This window comes from Fusarium pseudograminearum, chromosome 1 (genome assembly GCF_000303195.2).
Source record: "Fusarium pseudograminearum CS3096 chromosome 1, whole genome shotgun sequence".
Classification (NCBI taxonomy): Eukaryota; Fungi; Ascomycota; class Sordariomycetes; order Hypocreales; family Nectriaceae; genus Fusarium; species Fusarium pseudograminearum.
Genome location: NC_031951.1, coordinates 835,647 through 852,833, shown reverse-complemented (window position 1 = coordinate 852,833; position 17,187 = coordinate 835,647). Strand labels below are relative to the sequence as shown.

General features: G+C 49.5%; 6 protein-coding genes across 6 annotated transcripts, besides 2 other annotated features; 3 read left to right on the top strand and 3 right to left on the bottom strand.

Moving 5' to 3' along the window:
* Positions 1-206: 206 nt before the first annotated feature.
* FPSE_04372 (uncharacterized protein) lies at positions 207-1,032 on the top strand (the record flags this gene model as incomplete). Its single annotated transcript, XM_009257490.1, has 3 exons — positions 207-290; positions 341-577; positions 637-1,032. 3 exons carry the CDS (start codon positions 207-209, stop codon positions 1,030-1,032), a joined length of 717 nt encoding a protein of 238 aa, XP_009255765.1.
* A 151-nt stretch (positions 1,033-1,183) lies between these two features.
* Positions 1,184-2,443, bottom strand: FPSE_04371 (uncharacterized protein; the record flags this gene model as incomplete). Its single annotated transcript, XM_009257489.1, has 1 exon — positions 1,184-2,443. One exon carries the CDS (start codon positions 2,441-2,443, stop codon positions 1,184-1,186), a length of 1,260 nt encoding a protein of 419 aa, XP_009255764.1.
* Positions 2,444-2,892: 449 nt separating this feature from the next.
* FPSE_04370 (uncharacterized protein) lies at positions 2,893-10,496 on the bottom strand (the record flags this gene model as incomplete). Its single annotated transcript, XM_009257488.1, has 3 exons — positions 2,893-2,995; positions 3,049-3,653; positions 3,708-10,496. The coding sequence occupies 3 exons, from the start codon at positions 10,494-10,496 to the stop codon at positions 2,893-2,895; spliced, it is 7,497 nt and encodes a 2,498-aa protein (XP_009255763.1).
* A 1,234-nt stretch (positions 10,497-11,730) lies between these two features.
* FPSE_04369 (uncharacterized protein) lies at positions 11,731-14,045 on the top strand (the record flags this gene model as incomplete). Its single annotated transcript, XM_009257487.1, has 2 exons — positions 11,731-13,634; positions 13,694-14,045. 2 exons carry the CDS (start codon positions 11,731-11,733, stop codon positions 14,043-14,045), a joined length of 2,256 nt encoding a protein of 751 aa, XP_009255762.1.
* Positions 14,046-15,111: 1,066 nt separating this feature from the next.
* FPSE_04368 (uncharacterized protein) lies at positions 15,112-15,760 on the bottom strand (the record flags this gene model as incomplete). Its single annotated transcript, XM_009257486.1, has 3 exons — positions 15,112-15,322; positions 15,551-15,657; positions 15,716-15,760. 3 exons carry the CDS (start codon positions 15,758-15,760, stop codon positions 15,112-15,114), a joined length of 363 nt encoding a protein of 120 aa, XP_009255761.1.
* Positions 15,426-15,447: a microsatellite.
* Positions 15,761-16,609: 849 nt separating the features above from the next.
* Positions 16,610-16,641: a microsatellite.
* A 166-nt stretch (positions 16,642-16,807) lies between these two features.
* FPSE_04367 (uncharacterized protein) lies at positions 16,808-17,056 on the top strand (the record flags this gene model as incomplete). The annotated part of the gene is made up of 1 exon (XM_009257485.1): positions 16,808-17,056. The coding sequence occupies one exon, from the start codon at positions 16,808-16,810 to the stop codon at positions 17,054-17,056; it is 249 nt and encodes an 82-aa protein (XP_009255760.1).
* Positions 17,057-17,187: the final 131 nt, after the last annotated feature.

Here is a 17,187-nt window from a genome sequence, read left to right as displayed (position 1 = left end):
AAAAATAATTAGCCTAAAGACTATAGTTTTAGTAGCATAAAATGACCTACTAATTTCGTCTCTTATGTTCCCAGCGGCCAATTCTTCTGGTACCCTGAGGCCAGGTCCCCTACGTAACTGTTATGTCCCGCAGGCATCCCACCTGAAGCTATTGCGGCGCATTACTTTGGAACCTTGTACAGTAACAAACCAATGCCGCATTCATAATGATCCCACGACAAGGCTATGCGCCAACTCCTCATAGTTATGTTCCTAACACGAGTCTTTCTGCCACTATAAATCTCGACGAGGTACTAAACAATTCGACTTGTGTCATAACCAAGCTAATAGCCGAGTTTAGGAAGTCAAACTTACAAACACCCGTGCCGAGCGCGATCTCCAAGAGTCACTCGCCGAGCTCTTTAGCATTATAATAACACTCGATGAACTCGAAAAGGCCTTTCTTAAAGATGCTGTCCCAGAAGCAGAGTACACAGAAATCTGCGAGCGATCGCTGAGGCAGTACAAAGCGCTGCTGGCGGATGAGACTATCGCCAGGGAATTCGGGGATCTAGAAGAATTCAAGGCCAGATGGGATGTATGATACTCTCTGGTATCCCAATTGGCAGTCCATATCGAGAACTAACATCCGTATAGCTCGAAGCACCTCGCGCGACAGAGCGCATTCGTGTCGGCATGCCATCCACAACCATCGACCGAGCCCCCTCAGCGCCAACTCCCGCTCCCACCGCAGCCGCCAACAACACCAGCGGTGTTTTAATTCTCGAAGCCACCCAAGAGTTCATCACCTTCCTCGACGCAGTCAAGCTCGGCCTCCTTTCCAAAGACCAGCTGCACCCCCTCCTCTCTGACGTGATCCAATCGGTAAACCGCGTTACAGACAAGGACTTTGAGAACCGCGGCAAGATCGTACAATGGCTCATCACCCTCAACCAGATGAGGGCGACGGACGAGTTGAGCGAGGAGCAGGCGCGCGAACTGGAGCTGGATATTCAGCAGGCGTACCAGGGATTTAGAAGGACTTTGACTTGAGTGATATGATGATTTTGTATATGTGTTGATGATGTCTTTTTGAGAGCGAAGATGCATGCTTGCGCCAAATGTCTACATGGCTATTAGAAGTGGTGTTCTTAGTCTATATACCCACGAACCTTCATTTTTCATAATCCACGATACATATAATTTACACCAAAAAGGTCCAGAAGCTGGGGTACACAAACTCCGACTCGAAGATCCTTCGGACCTGCTCAAGCACGAATCTCTCAACCTTGCCCACATTCTTGAGACTTTGTTTTCCTCCAACCCGTTCTCCAATCTCGCTTTCCACACGAATTTCTTGTAAAAGACCACCGAATCTCGGCTTGTGATGCTCGTTCTTTGCAGCGCCAGTAGTACCCTTGGAGTCTTCCTCGGTGTCATCAGGACCAACAGCCGCAAGCGCATCATCTGGACCAAGGAAGCAAAAATGCACACGCTTGCGAATATGCGCCAGCACACCCACACCATCAAAGGTCAAACCAGTAATGTTGAGCTTTAGCGGGATACCCACAAAGCTAGGCATGGGATAATCGAGTAAAATCTCCGCTGTAAGGTTCAATCGTATGTCGCCGTTGTAGCGTATCCTAAAGACAGCCTGTACATCTTCCACACGAGGCTCCCGCGGTCGTCGTCCAGCTTCTTCCTCTCCCTCCTCTTCCTCATCGTCATCAACAATCGCTGAACCGCCAAGATGCGTATCCCTTGTCGGTGGCCGTGACGCCTCGACTGACGTAGGCGCAAGCGTAGACACACTTCCCTTTTCACGCAGACTCTGAAGCGGATCGAGGCTGGCTTTGAAGTTGTCCACAGACGTGAGACTGCTCTGCGAAGGGTTCCGGGTGTGGCTCGGAGTCCCCCATTCGCGAGCTGGAGTTCCTGGTACACTCATCCAGCTGGTGTGATGTGCACTTGCAACAGCCGCCAAAGGCGTATGTGTGCCCGTACCAAGATGACTCTGAAAATATCCCAGACCTGAACCTCCTAGAATTCCCGGCGTCGACGTTCCTAGGAAAGGACTTCCCAAGTCATGGCCCAACATTTCATTTCTTAGCACATCGCTTCTCAATCCACCACCTCTCCTCGTGGATCCTCCCCACGGCGCAGGACCAGGCCTCATCCTCGCTGGTTCCGGAGGTGGCGGTGGAGGCGACGGTTCATCTTCGCTATCCTCTTCATCGTCATCCAAGTCTTCTTCGTAGAAATCCGGTAATGGGTCCGTGATGTCCTTGAGCTCGAGCGTTGGAGGGATAGTTCCAAAGTCGAAACCGTGTACTGTTACTGAGCGGATGAATTTTGGTAGCGGAACCGTCTGGAATTTATCGTGGACGAATTCCCGGATGCGTTCAGCGAGAGCGTCACCATCAGGGCCACTCGTGAGTGTCTCCCAGTTTAATTCAATCGACATTGAATCTTTATCTCCTTGTTCTTGATGTGACGTTTGTGTGCATATGTTCAGTTTACTTTGGATGGAGAAGTGGATGAGATGAGATGATGGGCAAGTTTTAGTGGCTTATAGGCGATACAGGTGTCACAGCCCCCCCAAAGCATCATGAATAAACTTGAACAAAAGTCACACTTCAATAATAGAGAAAGAACTTGCTTTGTTGCCTCTAATAAAGCAGCGAAATCTATCATTCAATGCATTTCTCGTATATAATTTAGCTCAACTGTACCGCTTATACCGCTCTCTTGTGTGAATGCTTTCGTGAACACCTATAACGACGCTGATCCTTGCTTGTACATATAACAAAAATGCAACCCCCCTCTAACGTTTACAATGGATGTCATGAACTACATGTATAGTCTTCCCTTGAATTGTGCTTTTCACCTGTCTTATGTCTTTCTATACGTGCTTCAGCGAAGCATTTCGGGCTCTTCGAACCTAGCGCGCCCATAGTAATGCGGGTACTGAGGATTGTTGAACAAATGCCAACAGTTGGGCGCCTGCAAGATGTATCTAGCCAGCAGTCAGTATTCGAACAATTTCAGGTAAAGATATCAGTAACATACCTTGCCATAGCCTCTCTGAATCGAGACTTGTATTCCTTGGGACTTGTGACGGTAGGTCGATTGCGGCCTCCACCAGCAAATCCGCGATCTTTGATCCAACTTTCGAGCTTCTTGTCCCACGTGTATGTACGAATGCAGTCAATGATACCAACCACAAGCTCCTTGCGGGCCTCGTCAACAGCAATCATGAGCGAGTAGTCCATCACGTTCTGCCTTGCCAAGAACAATGTATCGTTCCATACCGAAGCACGGAGTAGTTTCTTTGAATGTTCTCTTGCAAACAGAGGCGATTCATAGATGTACTCGACCATGTTTTCGTCGAGAAGGACCTCATTCTGCTCACCAGTAGACTGAATCTTGCGGTTACGCATAGAGCCCTTGAGATCAAAGATTCTTGTTGCGGTGCGGTCGTAGAAGAGGTTTTCAGTGATTAGAAGGTCCAGCTTGATGTCAGTTCCCGTAACTGGGTTCTTGATAAAGACTTGGAAGAAGCCCAGCATCTTGGCGATCACAGAGGGCAAATCGTGAAATAGTGCTTCCGCCATGATATTGAAGTAGCCAGGAGCAAATCGCAAGAAAGCCGAAGTCTCGATAGGAGAAAGGGACTAAACAACGTTAGCTGACTGAAACACATGACTTAATTATCACATAGAACTTACCTTCAAAATGAGTCGATCATCCAATGTCTTGAGAAACACTGACTTTGTCTTGCCGCCCTTGGAATCCCACTTGAGGCATCGTGAGAGTGACTCGACGATACGTTCTGCGACACCGCACTTCCTCCTGAGAGCATCAAACTGCTCTGCGTAGAAGATCTTGCAAGTCATCGTGGCAGTGCCTTCCCGGAACTGATACTTCAGATGAGTTCCTGTGACACGAAGCAGACTCTTCTCCAGGTCTGTTTCCGATACCCAGTCGATACTTTCAGAAGGGAGAGATTTGGGCTCTCCCTCCATACCGCTGTCACTCTCGCGTTGTATGTTCTCCTGTGCTTCTATTCGGATGTTGCGCAGCTTGCCCTTGTAGTCTTCGCTGTTGAGGGCGAGCGCAATTACTGAGCTTGGCTCGTCCTCCCGAACGATAATATCAGAATCGACAAAGATGTGATCGCTAGGGTTGACCGGGTATTCGAGTTGGTGCCAACCGCTCGCACCTCGCTCAGCCCAGAAGTTGGTAAGATATTTCATCAAGCTCGTCTTCTGATGTTTAGGTAGCTCCAATGGAATCTCGCTTGCGTCTACCGAGTCTGCGATCTCCTTGATATCGTGTAGATACTCCTCTGTGACCGAGTTTTCGAGATCGGCAGCCCTTTCTTCATCATCGGAAAACGTCTGACTGGTGTTGGCGATAGTATGATCATCGTTGTCCTCTTTTTCCATCTTCTCGTCCTTTTCTTCCTGTTCTTTATCTTGAAGGTCTTGGTGCTGTTCGTCATCCTCGTGCTGCTGTCTCCGGTTGCCATGTTGCTGTTCTTCTATGCTCGCAGGTGGTTCAGCAGGCGTTAGTGGCTCAGAAACAGGGTCTGTTCTTTGCCGCGACTCAGACATTCGTGAAGCAGTGCTGCCAGCCCGCTTACTAGCTTCACGTTCAGCGACACTGTCTGCAGGTGGGCTCGGCTCCTCGAAAGCTTCGTTCACATCATCGTAAACCTCAACAATGGCCTTTGTGGTGGTTCTAGGTAGCATAGCTCGAGGTTGACGCATGCTTGCAGCACGCTTCTTGCGGTCTCTGATACGCTCCTTCTCGAATTCACGGCTGAGCTGCTCAAAGTGCTTTGCAAGCGTTGAAACCTTGGTCTCTCTCTTCTTATGGACAAATCGCGGGATTCCTGAAGCAGTCGCCTTACCTCTGTCTTTCAAGTTTCTTAACCCCAAGCGATCAGAGAGCTTCTTATCCACTCTGATCGACCCTTCAGCTGTTGTTGAGTCAGATCCTGTGGATTCGGAAGTATTCGTCTTTGACTCCTTGGTAGCAAGGCCCTTCCAAGACTGTGTCCTAGCCAGTGCACGGGTTGGGTGGGAAGTCGCCCTCACCATAGGAGGAGATACCGCCTGTCCAGTCTTGCGAGATGGTGCACGCTCTCCAGTAGGCGTAGGTATCGAAGATGGACCTTGCTCTCGTCGCACTTGATCCACCTTCTCCGCTAAGGAAGGCACAGGAGAAGGCAACGCGTCCATAGGCGATGGGATAGGCTCAGCAGGGTTGGTAAAAGCCCCGTCGAATGGTTTGCTGGGTGCTTTTGGTGTTTGTTCAGGGTCGATAGCAAGAGGAGTTTCTTGGTCGTCAAGATCTTCCAAGACATCGCCGGGCTGGAAATACTCAGGAGGAGGGTTAGACGCTGTTAAAGGCGTACAAGCTAGATCCAATGCTTCTACTCGCTCGATAGCACCCTCTGCCGGAATCTCTACTTTGCCATCATCATCATCATCATCGGGAACGTCCTTTTCATCGATAGGCTTTGATGAAGTAACACTAGCCTCCATACTGTTGTCGGTGTAGTCCGTGGGTTGTGTGCTCTTCCCTTCCTCTTCGGTAAATGTCTGAGAAGGTCGCTCTTCGCTGTCGACGGTTGATGGAGTGCCCTCATTTGACGCGAGCGACTCCTTCGACTCGTTGTCAGTGAACATCTTCTTCAGTTGCATGATTGTCAACTGGCGCATATCTTTGTCGCTCAGGAAGTCAGCTTCGAATTTGGTAAACGCTTGGTCCCATTCCCCAGCTTTCTCAAGCATCTCCCGGACGATACTGTTGAAAGGCACCACCTCATAGTACTTCGACTTGACGTAGATGTCTTGCAGTCTCTTCACAATGAGTGGTTGATCCTCTTTGGCCTTGGCTGTCAAACGATCAACCTCGCACTTGCACAGATCTGCTTTTTCAGGCAGGACACTGTCAATTCTAATACACATAAGCCTTGACTTGACCGACGTCATGAATTTGGCCCATCTTTCTTCCATTCTTGCAAAGATCTCGTTCTTGAGCTTTAGGTCGTTCGTCACTTTCCATGTGATCCTTGCTCGTGGCACAACAATCTCTAATAGATCGATAGGGTCCCAATGGATGCGAATTCGAGCACCCTGAAGACTGAAATATCGAACGTGGTCTCGGTGATGGTCGTGAGGACAGTCATGCATGTCTTTCATCTTCAGTCCGCGCCCCCAAAAGAGCAGCTCGAGATATTTGCCAAACGAGTATTTGAAAGTAGCTTCTGACATGGTTCTTTCTTCAGTGTCCTTCTTGCAGATCTTGCAATAAGTCCACATCGTAATACCGTCAAGGTCAGCCATGGGAGAGTTGGCTGGCAGGTTCTCAACAAAGACTGTGATGCGAGACTGGTCATGCACATAAGTTCGGTGGTGTTCTAGCATCCTGCGCTCGCAACCATTAGAAGTGCAGACTTGGTTCATGGTGTATGCAAGATCTTCGATGTATTGGCCCAAGGTACAATCGGGGTCCATGCCAGTGTCGATGTGTTGTTCATCGTAGAAATTTATGGCCACCAGAGATGGTTCGGTACAAGGGATCTTGGTCTCCGTACAGATGACGGAATAGAGAACGACTATGTTCTGATGAGAGTATGGATCAAAAAGGTCGAGGTTGCCCTGGATGTACGTCTCCCATTGACGTGTTTGGGTCTGGTAATTGTACAAGGCCTTGTCGTACTCAGCATCATGAACAGCCCGTAGAATTTCCGTAACCTGCTTCGGTGCCTTGTGGCCTATCGCTTCGACCATCTCGGGCTTGATGAGTTGGAACCGAGGTGGATCTGCTTTCTCAGGGTCTGCCTTCTCAGGATCTGTTTTCTCAGGATTAGTATTTTCAGTGAGATGATCGTGATCACGAAGCCGGCGCAAATAAAGTAGTCGCCTCTCCTGCTCGCGTGCCTTCATCAAAAGGTAAGGCTGAGTAAACTTGACGTATGGAGAAGCGGACAAGATTTTGGTTTCGTATTTGGCCACCATGTCGCTGTAGTAAGTTGGCATTGGGATGTCATCTGGAACTTGACTTGTCTGGTCTTGGACAGCAGGTTCGGGCTGCTCCTGGAGAGGGAGAGACTTCGAACGTGCACGTTCTTCAGTCAGTTGACCTGACTGCTCAAGGGAGCCAGCATCGTCAGCCTCGGTAATACTGGAGCTGTCCACAGTAGTTTGGGACGGCTGTTCACTTTCGCTCGCAGGGTGATTAACCACAACAGCGGGACCGTCTCTCGAGTGGTCAGTACTACTGACACTCTGAGACCTGGCACTTTCCACTGGTAGCTGCACGGAGTTTGCCATGGACTCGCCGCCTTCCGGAAGCTCAATAGACTCATCCCTCAGGAGGCTCGACTCAAGCTTCAGGTTATAAACAACGTAAACCATGAACTCCATGATATGCTTGACGTTTGAGAGAACCGTGCTGTTAGCACCTCTCAGCGCGATTGTGCATCCAAGCTCGGGCGTGCAACCGGAAAGGAAGATGTATGACTTCTTGCGACCAGGATAGTCATTGTTGACAAATGTGCGGACTTCGAAGTTTGAGCAGCGTCCAATCTGAACGGGCAGGGCCAGCATATCGAGAGAGGAGATGATATCTGTTTCAGCACATCGCGAGACTGCCTCAATGACTGTGTGCTTAACATTGTATGCCACCGAGATGTTTGAATCAGACAGGTATTGCAATGCCACGCCGGATATGCTTTTCTCCGCGAGGAGAACTTGTGGACGAAGATTCGTGATTCTCTGTACCACAACACGGAGAAACTCTTTTTCTTGCTCGATGACGGGTTGCAAGCTCATAAAATGCTGTTGATGTCGCTGATACTCAATGGGGAATGTTACAAGCATGACACGAGGATTGGTGATCCTGCGTGGCATACTCTTCAATGCCAAATTCTTGGTAAAGACAACACCCGAGATGTAGGCTGTATCGCCAGGCTTACCACCCGGGATTCGTTTCAGCTTGACATAATGCCGGATGTCCATATCTTCCCCTTTTGCAACGTCAGGGTCCACATCGTCCGTCGCTCGCAAAAGGATAGGGACCAGGGCCTTCTGCCATGCCGGGGGATTTGGGATTTCTGCATCGTCTAGCAACTGATGAAGGAGTTTGTCAACATGTCTCAAGCTCGATGAGTTGAGCTCGACTTTGGGCGCCTTCCTGTGCTGTAAAGAATCACTTCTAGTGATTTGGCTTGCACTGTGATGAGGCGTATCCAATGAAAAGAGCATTTCAGACGACTGTGATGGCCCCTTGTATACACCAGACTTTGGGCGCGGCGATGGCAAGTAATGTATACTACCACCAACATTGCTAGTGTTCCGTCGCCTTGGTGGTCGTCGATAGGCCCCGAGACTGCCAGGGAGGTCATCGATTCCACTTCTGCTTGCGAAGCTCATACCGCTAATGCTTTTTTCACCTGCCCTATGGCGATATTTCCTATTAGCATTGACGTAAGGTGTAAGCTCTGACTTGTCGTCGCCGAGGCTCCCAGGCTGCAAATCGCCCGTCATCGTTGCGAAGAGGCTCATCTGTTCATCCTCGCTTGACTCGTCGGACATGTAATCAGCCAGCTCAGGATCGATGATGTTATCGTCGTGGAAGGCTGGAAACTTTGGCTTCTTAGCATTCTCATCGTCGACCACACGTCGGAAAGGCGCCCTCTCCTCTGGCGCAGGCTTGAATCGGTTAAGGAAGCCGCTATGTTTGGAGTGGTGTCTCTTATGACCTGCAGATGAGTGTGGTCTCGCACTGAGCGACTTGAGAGATCGTGAAGAGCCAGGTCTGCTTAACTGCGGCGCATCGATCTCCAAAATAGCTGCAGTACGAGACTCCCCAAGGCGACGCGTTGCAGGTATAGCCATCATGGGTGTCGTTACAGGTCTTGAAACAGTCCTAGAGTCTTCTGACCCTTCGGAAGCGACCCCAGACTCATTGTCTCTTGGCTTAGATTGACTAGCGTTGCTGGGGGACTTTGCGTGGTTTGAGCCAAAGAATCTGGGCATAAATGATTGCTCATCTCCAGAGTCATCTGAGCCGCTCCCGTCAAATCGTCTGGTGATGACCTCAAGACATCGCTTGCAAACCCGCAACGAACCTTGCACGCCAAACCTTTCTCCTGATATGACTGTGGTGCACTTTGAGTCAAAGATGCAGCCACAGGTGCGGCAATGATGCTTTCGTCTGAAAGCACTAAATGGCGTCTGACAGAGAAAACACTCCTTGACAGTATCATCCTTCATCCAGAACTCCTTACTCAAGACCTGTTTTCGCATGCGGTCAAGCTGTGCGTTGACCTGTTCCGAGGCCTCTTCATTGCTGGTCACAGTACCAGGTATTCTGAAATCTCCCGAGGCCATCTTCTGTGGTTTTGGATTATGAGAGAAGGAATCGTGGCATACTGAATCATGTGCAGACGTGCTGACGTGGCTGGGCTCTGCAGTACCTCTGTCCAAGGAAGATTCTCTTGAATTCTGGTCACCAGGAGATTTGGATCGACTGATGCGATCAATAACGGCAGGCTTTCTCCTTACACTGTCAGGCGATAATAAAGACGAAGTGACGGAAGGGCTGCGAAGACTGCGTGTCTGTAAGGTCTGCAGCGAGGGCGTGCGGTGGTGATGTGCGCTTCTGGGGCTTGTCGGGCTCTTGAGGCTCTCATCTATACTCGAGGTATCGTCACGCTTCGACCTAGGCGGGAGTTTGCCATCTTTTGCATCAAATAAGCTGGCCGATGATTCGGCTGTTGTTAGATGTGCTTGTAAGTCGACCCGGCTGCTTACACTTTTTCGACTGGACCCGACACCGCCGCTGTCTTCGGTGCGCAAAGTGGTGTTACTAGGGTCTCTGTGTACCGTGATAGGAGCAATAGTCGGGTCAGCGGCGATAGAGCTGGGAGCCTTCTTTGAAAAGCTTTGACGGTTTGTAGAGCTGGCCTTTTGATTAGACATAAGGCTGATGCTCGATGGTTTGGATGACTGCGCTTGCGGTCGGGGCTCGATAGTGCCGCCGCTTGCTTGTGTTGAAGCTCCATCGTTGGGTATAGCTTGCGAGGAGGTAGTGGAAATGGATGCACCAGTCTCGGCTCGGCTCAGCGAGCTGATGGAGACTTTCGAGCCATGATTCGCAGTGATCGATGTTCTTTTCGAAGAAGGCTCTGACCTTTCTCCATAAGTTGGTTCCAGGGGCGACTTTGGACCCCCACCTACAGCTTCCCTTAGTCGACTGTAGAGACCGCTGAATCCTTGCTGAACGAGATCACCGGTAAGTCCTTTACCGTCCGAGGTCGGTACTGCTATCGGAGGCGGCGCAAAGTCATTAAAGGTAGTAAGAGAATCACTCTGGCTTGCAGAGGTGTGTATCTTGTCGAGTGCGTGGGCAAGTTGGCCGGTAGTAATCGAACTGATAGAATCACGACGGGTTCGAACAGGGCTTTCTGACGCTATAGAGCCAGCCCTAGGCGGCGACATATTGACGAGGTAGTTATCTCGATAATCAGCAGTGACAAGGCTGATGGAAGGAAATCAAAAGCGGCTCGAAGAGTGCAAAGTTGGGATTTGGTATGCGGGTATCCGGCGATGGTCGAATGAAGGGTCCTAGATGTCTAAGACCCAACACATGTGACGTTTGTCCGCTTCAGGACTCTCAAACAAACACAACGGCCAAGGATCGGACGCGGGATATCAACAGCATGATGGGTGTCGCAGATGCTTTTAAGACAAGGAATCAGACAGGCCGTCGATAAATAGAGAGGCGGCGAGCGGGGAGGTCGATCTTCAGGGTTCGCTGATCGGTGAAGCTGCTGTGGGCAAGACAGGATAGTGCAGGTTAATCCCGATGTTCAAGGTGCAAGGAAGCAGAATGACGAAGGGTCATAAGCAGGGTGCTGCGGCACAGAGGGTTATGACAGCCCGCACAGCTAATCACGATTGTGCTTGGGCAAAGTTCAAGGTCGAGAACAGTCCTTGGGCATCCGAGATGGATGTAGAGAATGCGTGATGGCGTCAGACCCTTGCAACACAGCGGGTGCGGGACAGCTGTTGATGACAGGGGGGGTTAGGCCACCAGTTTACTGTCAACGACCTACTATCTACTACCTAACTACTACCTACTAATCTAGTAGCACTAAACTTGAAACAACAAATGCAGTTTGTGCTATCAGAAACTACCTATGTAATTAAGACATTTCGTCAGGTTTATCCTATAACATCTTGACAACAACGTTATTGCCTTGTGCTGAGCAAGTCACTGCAGTGCAGGTAGAGTTGCACCAGCCTGAACTACCTGAGGCTTGCACATGCATGGATGGTCTCGCAGTATAAGAACTCAAAAGTACCGATGACTTGGCGCTGATCGAGCACGAGCCACCTCCTACCACACCTAAAGAAAAAAAATAAGACCCCGCAGATCCAATTTCTACACGGCCCAAAATTACCCGTCGCGTCGCGCTGCCATTTGTTTCAAGATATTCACTGTATTATTCATCACTTGACTTGAGCGTCACTACGTAATTCGACACTGCCAACCGATCTTCGCATCTGCATGAACATCATCTGCACATGCGCATCGCAAATCATCATAGTCGATCCTCGCCGCGTTCCCCTCCACCGATCCCTTTGCCTCGTCGTACAACACCATCATCGAGCACGACCACCACAGCCCATGTAACGTCCACCCTGACTGGTGCAGGGCAGTCTCACGACGATGTCTTCCACTTCGCCCCTTCCCGTGTCCCGAAGCCGCGCTGCCAAAATTCCCTCTGATCAGAGAAAACTACTGGAGAAGCAAGATTCTTGGGCAGTAGACCTGAGGAACCAACCTCACGGTCTGGTCAACGTTCCCTATCACATCCTGGAAGCAGCCAAGGCAGCACATCTCGCCCAGAAGAGAAAGTCGCAAGGGCAAACTCCAAAGTCGAAGAAACGAAGTGCCAGTCCTGTTGCGCCGGTTAGCAGCAAGCGCATGCGAAATGGCGATGAGACCACTCCAAAGGCCAATTCCGAGAGACCACCCCAATCATCCCCCGAACGGTTAATACCATGGAGTCCCAGTCCACCACGCGATCAGCCTAAGAAAGCAAATCCTATACAGGTAGCTGTTGAAACAACTACACAATCGCAAATCGTGCACGAGACCCCAGAAACAGGCTCCACAAGGCCAGGTCCACTACAACGACAACGACCTTCGGTACCAACGTTTGAGAACCCACCTCCGTCAGAATCTGAAGATGACATGGAAACAAGGATCCCAGATGCCCAGTCGCTCGTGAATATCTCAATTAACCAAAGTGCGGTTCGTTCCAACCGAGCCGTGCCGCCTCTACCATCTACAGACAAACCCATGGCTACACCACCATGCGCCCAGCCGAGCAATTCCACACAATCATCAGGCCTGGATCCAGCCGTCGCAAATAAAGCATCCCCAGAGAAGACTGGCAGGTCGGAAAGGGGGAAAAGCCGACTCGTCTTTAAGCCCATCGACGTTGACGACGTTGGTAAGAAGAAGAAGAGGAACTACCCCGAAAAGGAGCGTCTCAAACCTACAATAATGCCCCCAGCAGTTGATAGTTCGAGACCGGCTTCATCAGATTCTTTCGTTCCCAGTACATACAAGGTGCCGGCTACCCAGGAGTCTATAAGAGAGTCTATCGAGGGTAACGAGGACAGGGGTGAAGAAGACGAGGGAACTGATCGGGCCGAGGTGACAATACCGTCAACCGACAGTCAAGAAGACACGAGAAAGCCTTCTAACCGTCACTCGGTGTCTGCGTTGAAATCCAAATCCCTCCCTAATGTCAGAAGTGCTGCGAACCAGGCTAGACCGTCCACACGGCAAGCCCAGCAACAACAAGCTCAGCAACGGCGTATCCAGCAACAAACTACCCCAACACCAATGGGCCCACCAAAACGAATCACATCGACAAACTCTCACAAGCCTTTGGTCAACCACGAGGTGGCTAGGCAACCACCCTCAGCTGTTCCGTCAAGCATAGCTCCAGGAGCTCCTCTTGAGCCGTTTGAAACATTTGTACAACATTACCCCACGTATGCAAGTGGTGACGGTGGCCGGGTGGCAGCAGGTACCAAGCTCCACTTCATCACCGCATGCGTGTATCTGAACTACCTTCGTTCAAAAAAGCTACTTCGAGATTATATGTACGACGAGTTCATCCGGGCTTTCCCACGATACTATAAGGAGTACGTCGATGGGACCCGGAGGCCAGCCATGGTTGCCATTAAATGGTTCAACAAGCAGACAGATCCCCCAGTCTTTACCAAGCATTTAGTTCACAGGGGTAATCTTAGCCACATCATGAGGATGTACCCTGATGAGTTTATCGAAGTGAACGAGAAGCTTCTCAAAAAGAAGGATGGGGACGAGCTCAGTATTTATACGAGTTCAGAGAATGAGGAGTCGAGCGATGAACAAGACGTTTCGAGCCCGGTTCTAAAGAGGCCGGGCAAGAAAGCTCCAAGTCCCTCGCCGCCCGTTGCATCGTACGAGAGTGCTATGGACATAACTCTCTCCGAGATCCTGCCAGCTCATGTATCGAGCTCCATGCGGAGGCCGTCTGTAGCCGCAGGAAAAGAGACGGAGCACGAGATGCGGTCAGGTACAACGCCGAGGTCGGAGCAAAGGCCAGAGCAAAGGCCAACACACAGGCTAGAGCGGAGGCCAGAACAAAGGTCAAAACAGAGGCCAACGCAACAGCCAAAGCAAATGCTAGAGAAAAGGCCAACACAGAGGCCAGAGCGAAGGTCAGAAACGACAGAACAGAGCCCAGCACTACCCCCGTCATCCAAGACTCGCAGGACTACGTTACAAGCGCAGCCCGAGCCCTCACGAACTCAGCACGTCACAACCCAGGCGCCTCCTCCCCCTTCACCCAAAATCCCAGAACCATCAATGCTACCACCATCATCTATACCAGATCCAGTATCATCAATAAGGAGGGGTCCTCGGCCGTCCCCATATTTGGAAAAGCTTGCCTCGAGGAGTCGCGCCAGTTTGGGCAGTAGCGCCAGCCCTACGTCGACGATGCATGAGGAAAGGAGACGTGCAAAGTTTTTGAAACACCTCCGCAGAAATAGACAAGTCGTCAAACCAACGCCTGCAACGGTTACCCAGGCTGTTAGGAGCAGCAGCAGTAGACGGACAGAAACCAAACGTTGAAGAGAGTAAGAGCCTGGTTTTCATGAAAAGTAATGTATCGATGGAGTGACTGATTGGGGAATTCGAGCCGGCGTCCGTACATATATTTTTTGTTTTGTTCAATTCTGATACCCATATGTTTGCTCGCTGTTACTGGTTAATGGCGAGCATACTCTTTCAAAAGCATGTTTAGCATTACGAAACGTAGACATCTTTTTAGCCCTGAACAAAGACTTTGTAGCAATCAATAGACATGAAGAAGAAATTATATATCCATAGCAATCAATATTTGTAGCGGAAAGAACTGTCTATTGTGCGTGGGCAACATAACATATCTATGGTTAAGCTAGCAGGTTCGACCGAGAGAACCAACCTAGCCTGATTAAAGGACTGACAAAGTATTGGCGACGATGCAGAAGATCGAGAGTTATTGTGATAAAAGAGTCTTCCCCTGAGGTGGTAGGTTCCAAGTCGCCTTTTCCCCCCTTCCTCTCTTCATCCCCAAGAAAACTTCCCCCTTTTCACTCTCTCGATCGTTCCGTAAACGAAATCATTTCCCTCCGCCAAGTCGTAGGTCGTGTCCTCATTTTTTCCACGGGGGGGTATATATCGTACAATTTTTCTTTTCAGGTCCCAAAATATCTCGCGCCGTGGACACATCTGCTGCCCATCATCATCATCGACGTTGTCTTCTTCTCTTTTTTTTTTTGTGTTTGTGATTGTTTGTTTCCCTTTCTGCTTGCCCAATATATTTTGTTGATTTCGGTTTTGCTGAGAGTAAAAAAAAAATCCGGTTGTTCCTGAGTCCATTTTAAAAACTGTCGTCATTCCATTCCTGTCATTAGTGGTCATTATAGTTGTTGTTTTTTTCTTCGTGAGAAGACATTCTTTTTCTTTCTTTCGAGTGCCTGTGTTCTTTTGTTGTCTCGTTGTTCATTCCTGGTCAGCTTCAGCGGCGGCGCGGGCAGCGGCTTCGGCTTCCTTCTTCTTCCTTTGGCGAGCTTCCTCCTCGGGAGTCATGGTGCGCAGCTGGAGAGCGTGGATGCCGTTCTCCTGGGCCATCTCGTCGCGGAGAAGGGCGTAGACCATGCGGTGACGGGCAGGCTGCATCTTGGAGTTGAAGGCGTCTGAGGTGATGACCACGCTGTCACATGTGTTAGTTATTTTATGCCCGTATGTAGAAAATGAGAGTGTGCATGTATGTATGTGTACGAGGGTGCGTGGCAAAAGAGTGTCACGCGGGGAAAATGAGATGAGATGAGATGAGATTTTGTGGCATGACATGACATGAGTGATTCCAAAAGTGAAATTGTGTAGAGCTGCACGAATTCGCTTGAATCGTTACAACAAAAAAGGGGGCTTCAGTTCTTACCGAAAGTGTGTCTCGCCGGAAGTGGTGTGTTCCATGGCCTTGTGGTGAGAGTGAAGGTGAGAGTCATTGTAAATCTCCAGAGTCTGGGGGTTGAAAGCAGCCGTGATCTGTGACTTTGTTAATGTCATTTCTTTTGTATACAATTACAAAAAGGCTTGTCCTCACCTTTGCGCGAATCATGTCCTCAACAGGAGTGCTAGAGGAGCTCATGGTTGAGAGCTGTCGTCCGACGCTCGAAAAGCCGAGCGCGTATCGTCGAAACATGAGTGAGGTGTGTGAGACGGGAGCGGTCTGAGAAAGAGAGTGAGGTCTGCGACAAAGGTTGCAGCACACAATGTCGACTTTGTGAGAATCTTTGAAAGAAGTCGAACAAAAGGGCGATGCGATTGCGAAGTCGTCCCGGTTTTAAAAAAGAAAGCGAATTGAGTTTACTCAGAATTCGCGGGCTGAATAAGTAGAACAATCTTTTTTTATGTCCTGGAAACTGTTCCCCCAAAGTGGAGCGGTAATGGATGGATCGACAGGGCGTTTTGCTTTTTGGTGGGAGTGATAGTTGAGTAAGAGACCAAGGCAGGTTTTTTTTTTCCGTGTCTGTTGAAAACAGAGTTTCCGACTTTTTAGGTTCTGTCTTGTCGGTGTCTAATCTTCGCACTGTTGTATAGTGAACAGACCAGAAAGGAGTATATGGACTGTAATCGACAAGAGCAAAGAGAGAAAAGTTAAGAGATGAGAGAGAATGGGGTTAGAGAGAAGATAGCAAGCGGTTTTAATATAAGAAAAAAAGGTTCAAGTCGAGGCTTCTTGGTTCAAGAGGTGTATGGATAGTAGTTTCTACCTACTTTGGGTATCTATTAAAGGAGTGAAGTGGCGGAACACGTTCACTTTCGTTTGTCAAGAAACACGGTCCAATCCAGTTTCAGTGACTGTGACTCTACGAGTGACTGATTTGTTGCAATTGACAACTCAGGAGCCCGTTCTCCGTTTTGGTATCAAGTCGGTGAGGAAAATGTCAAGACGAAGGCCAGAAGCAAAGACAAAAAAGCCAGCCACATAGGACACCATACATACATACATACGTACATACGACATACCGACAGATACTAGTCTAGTTAATTTACTGTGCGTCTATCTTCCATGTACAAACTAATACATACACTCTAGATGTAGCTGTAGTAGTAGTCAAGCTGAACTTTTTCCCTCTTCTGCAGACGTTCGTCGCGGGCTTCCATTCTTTGGTAGTGTACTAATCTAATAATAATGTATGTACCGAACGGATACAAGTACCAAAAGCGCGGGGAGTCAGGGAGTCAGGGAACCCCTCCCACCATCCATTTACCGTCTTTCCAACAGCCAAAGTGGCGGACAGAGTTTCGACCCATCACATCGCAGACATCCCTACATCTCAAAACCAAAACACCCCCTGAAGGCGCTCTCCTTTTAGCAAATGATCAGCCGCCAATCTACCTCTCAGTCCAGACGGCTGGGTCGGGCGTCGGATGGCCCTGACCGCCCATGCATCTCTGGAGAGCGGTGAAGCCAGGAACAAGGGTGGTTGTGTTTTTGGGTAAAAAGAGAATTTGGTCTTTTTTTTTTTTTTAATTAGGTAGGAAGGTACACAATGTACAGCGAATACAGTT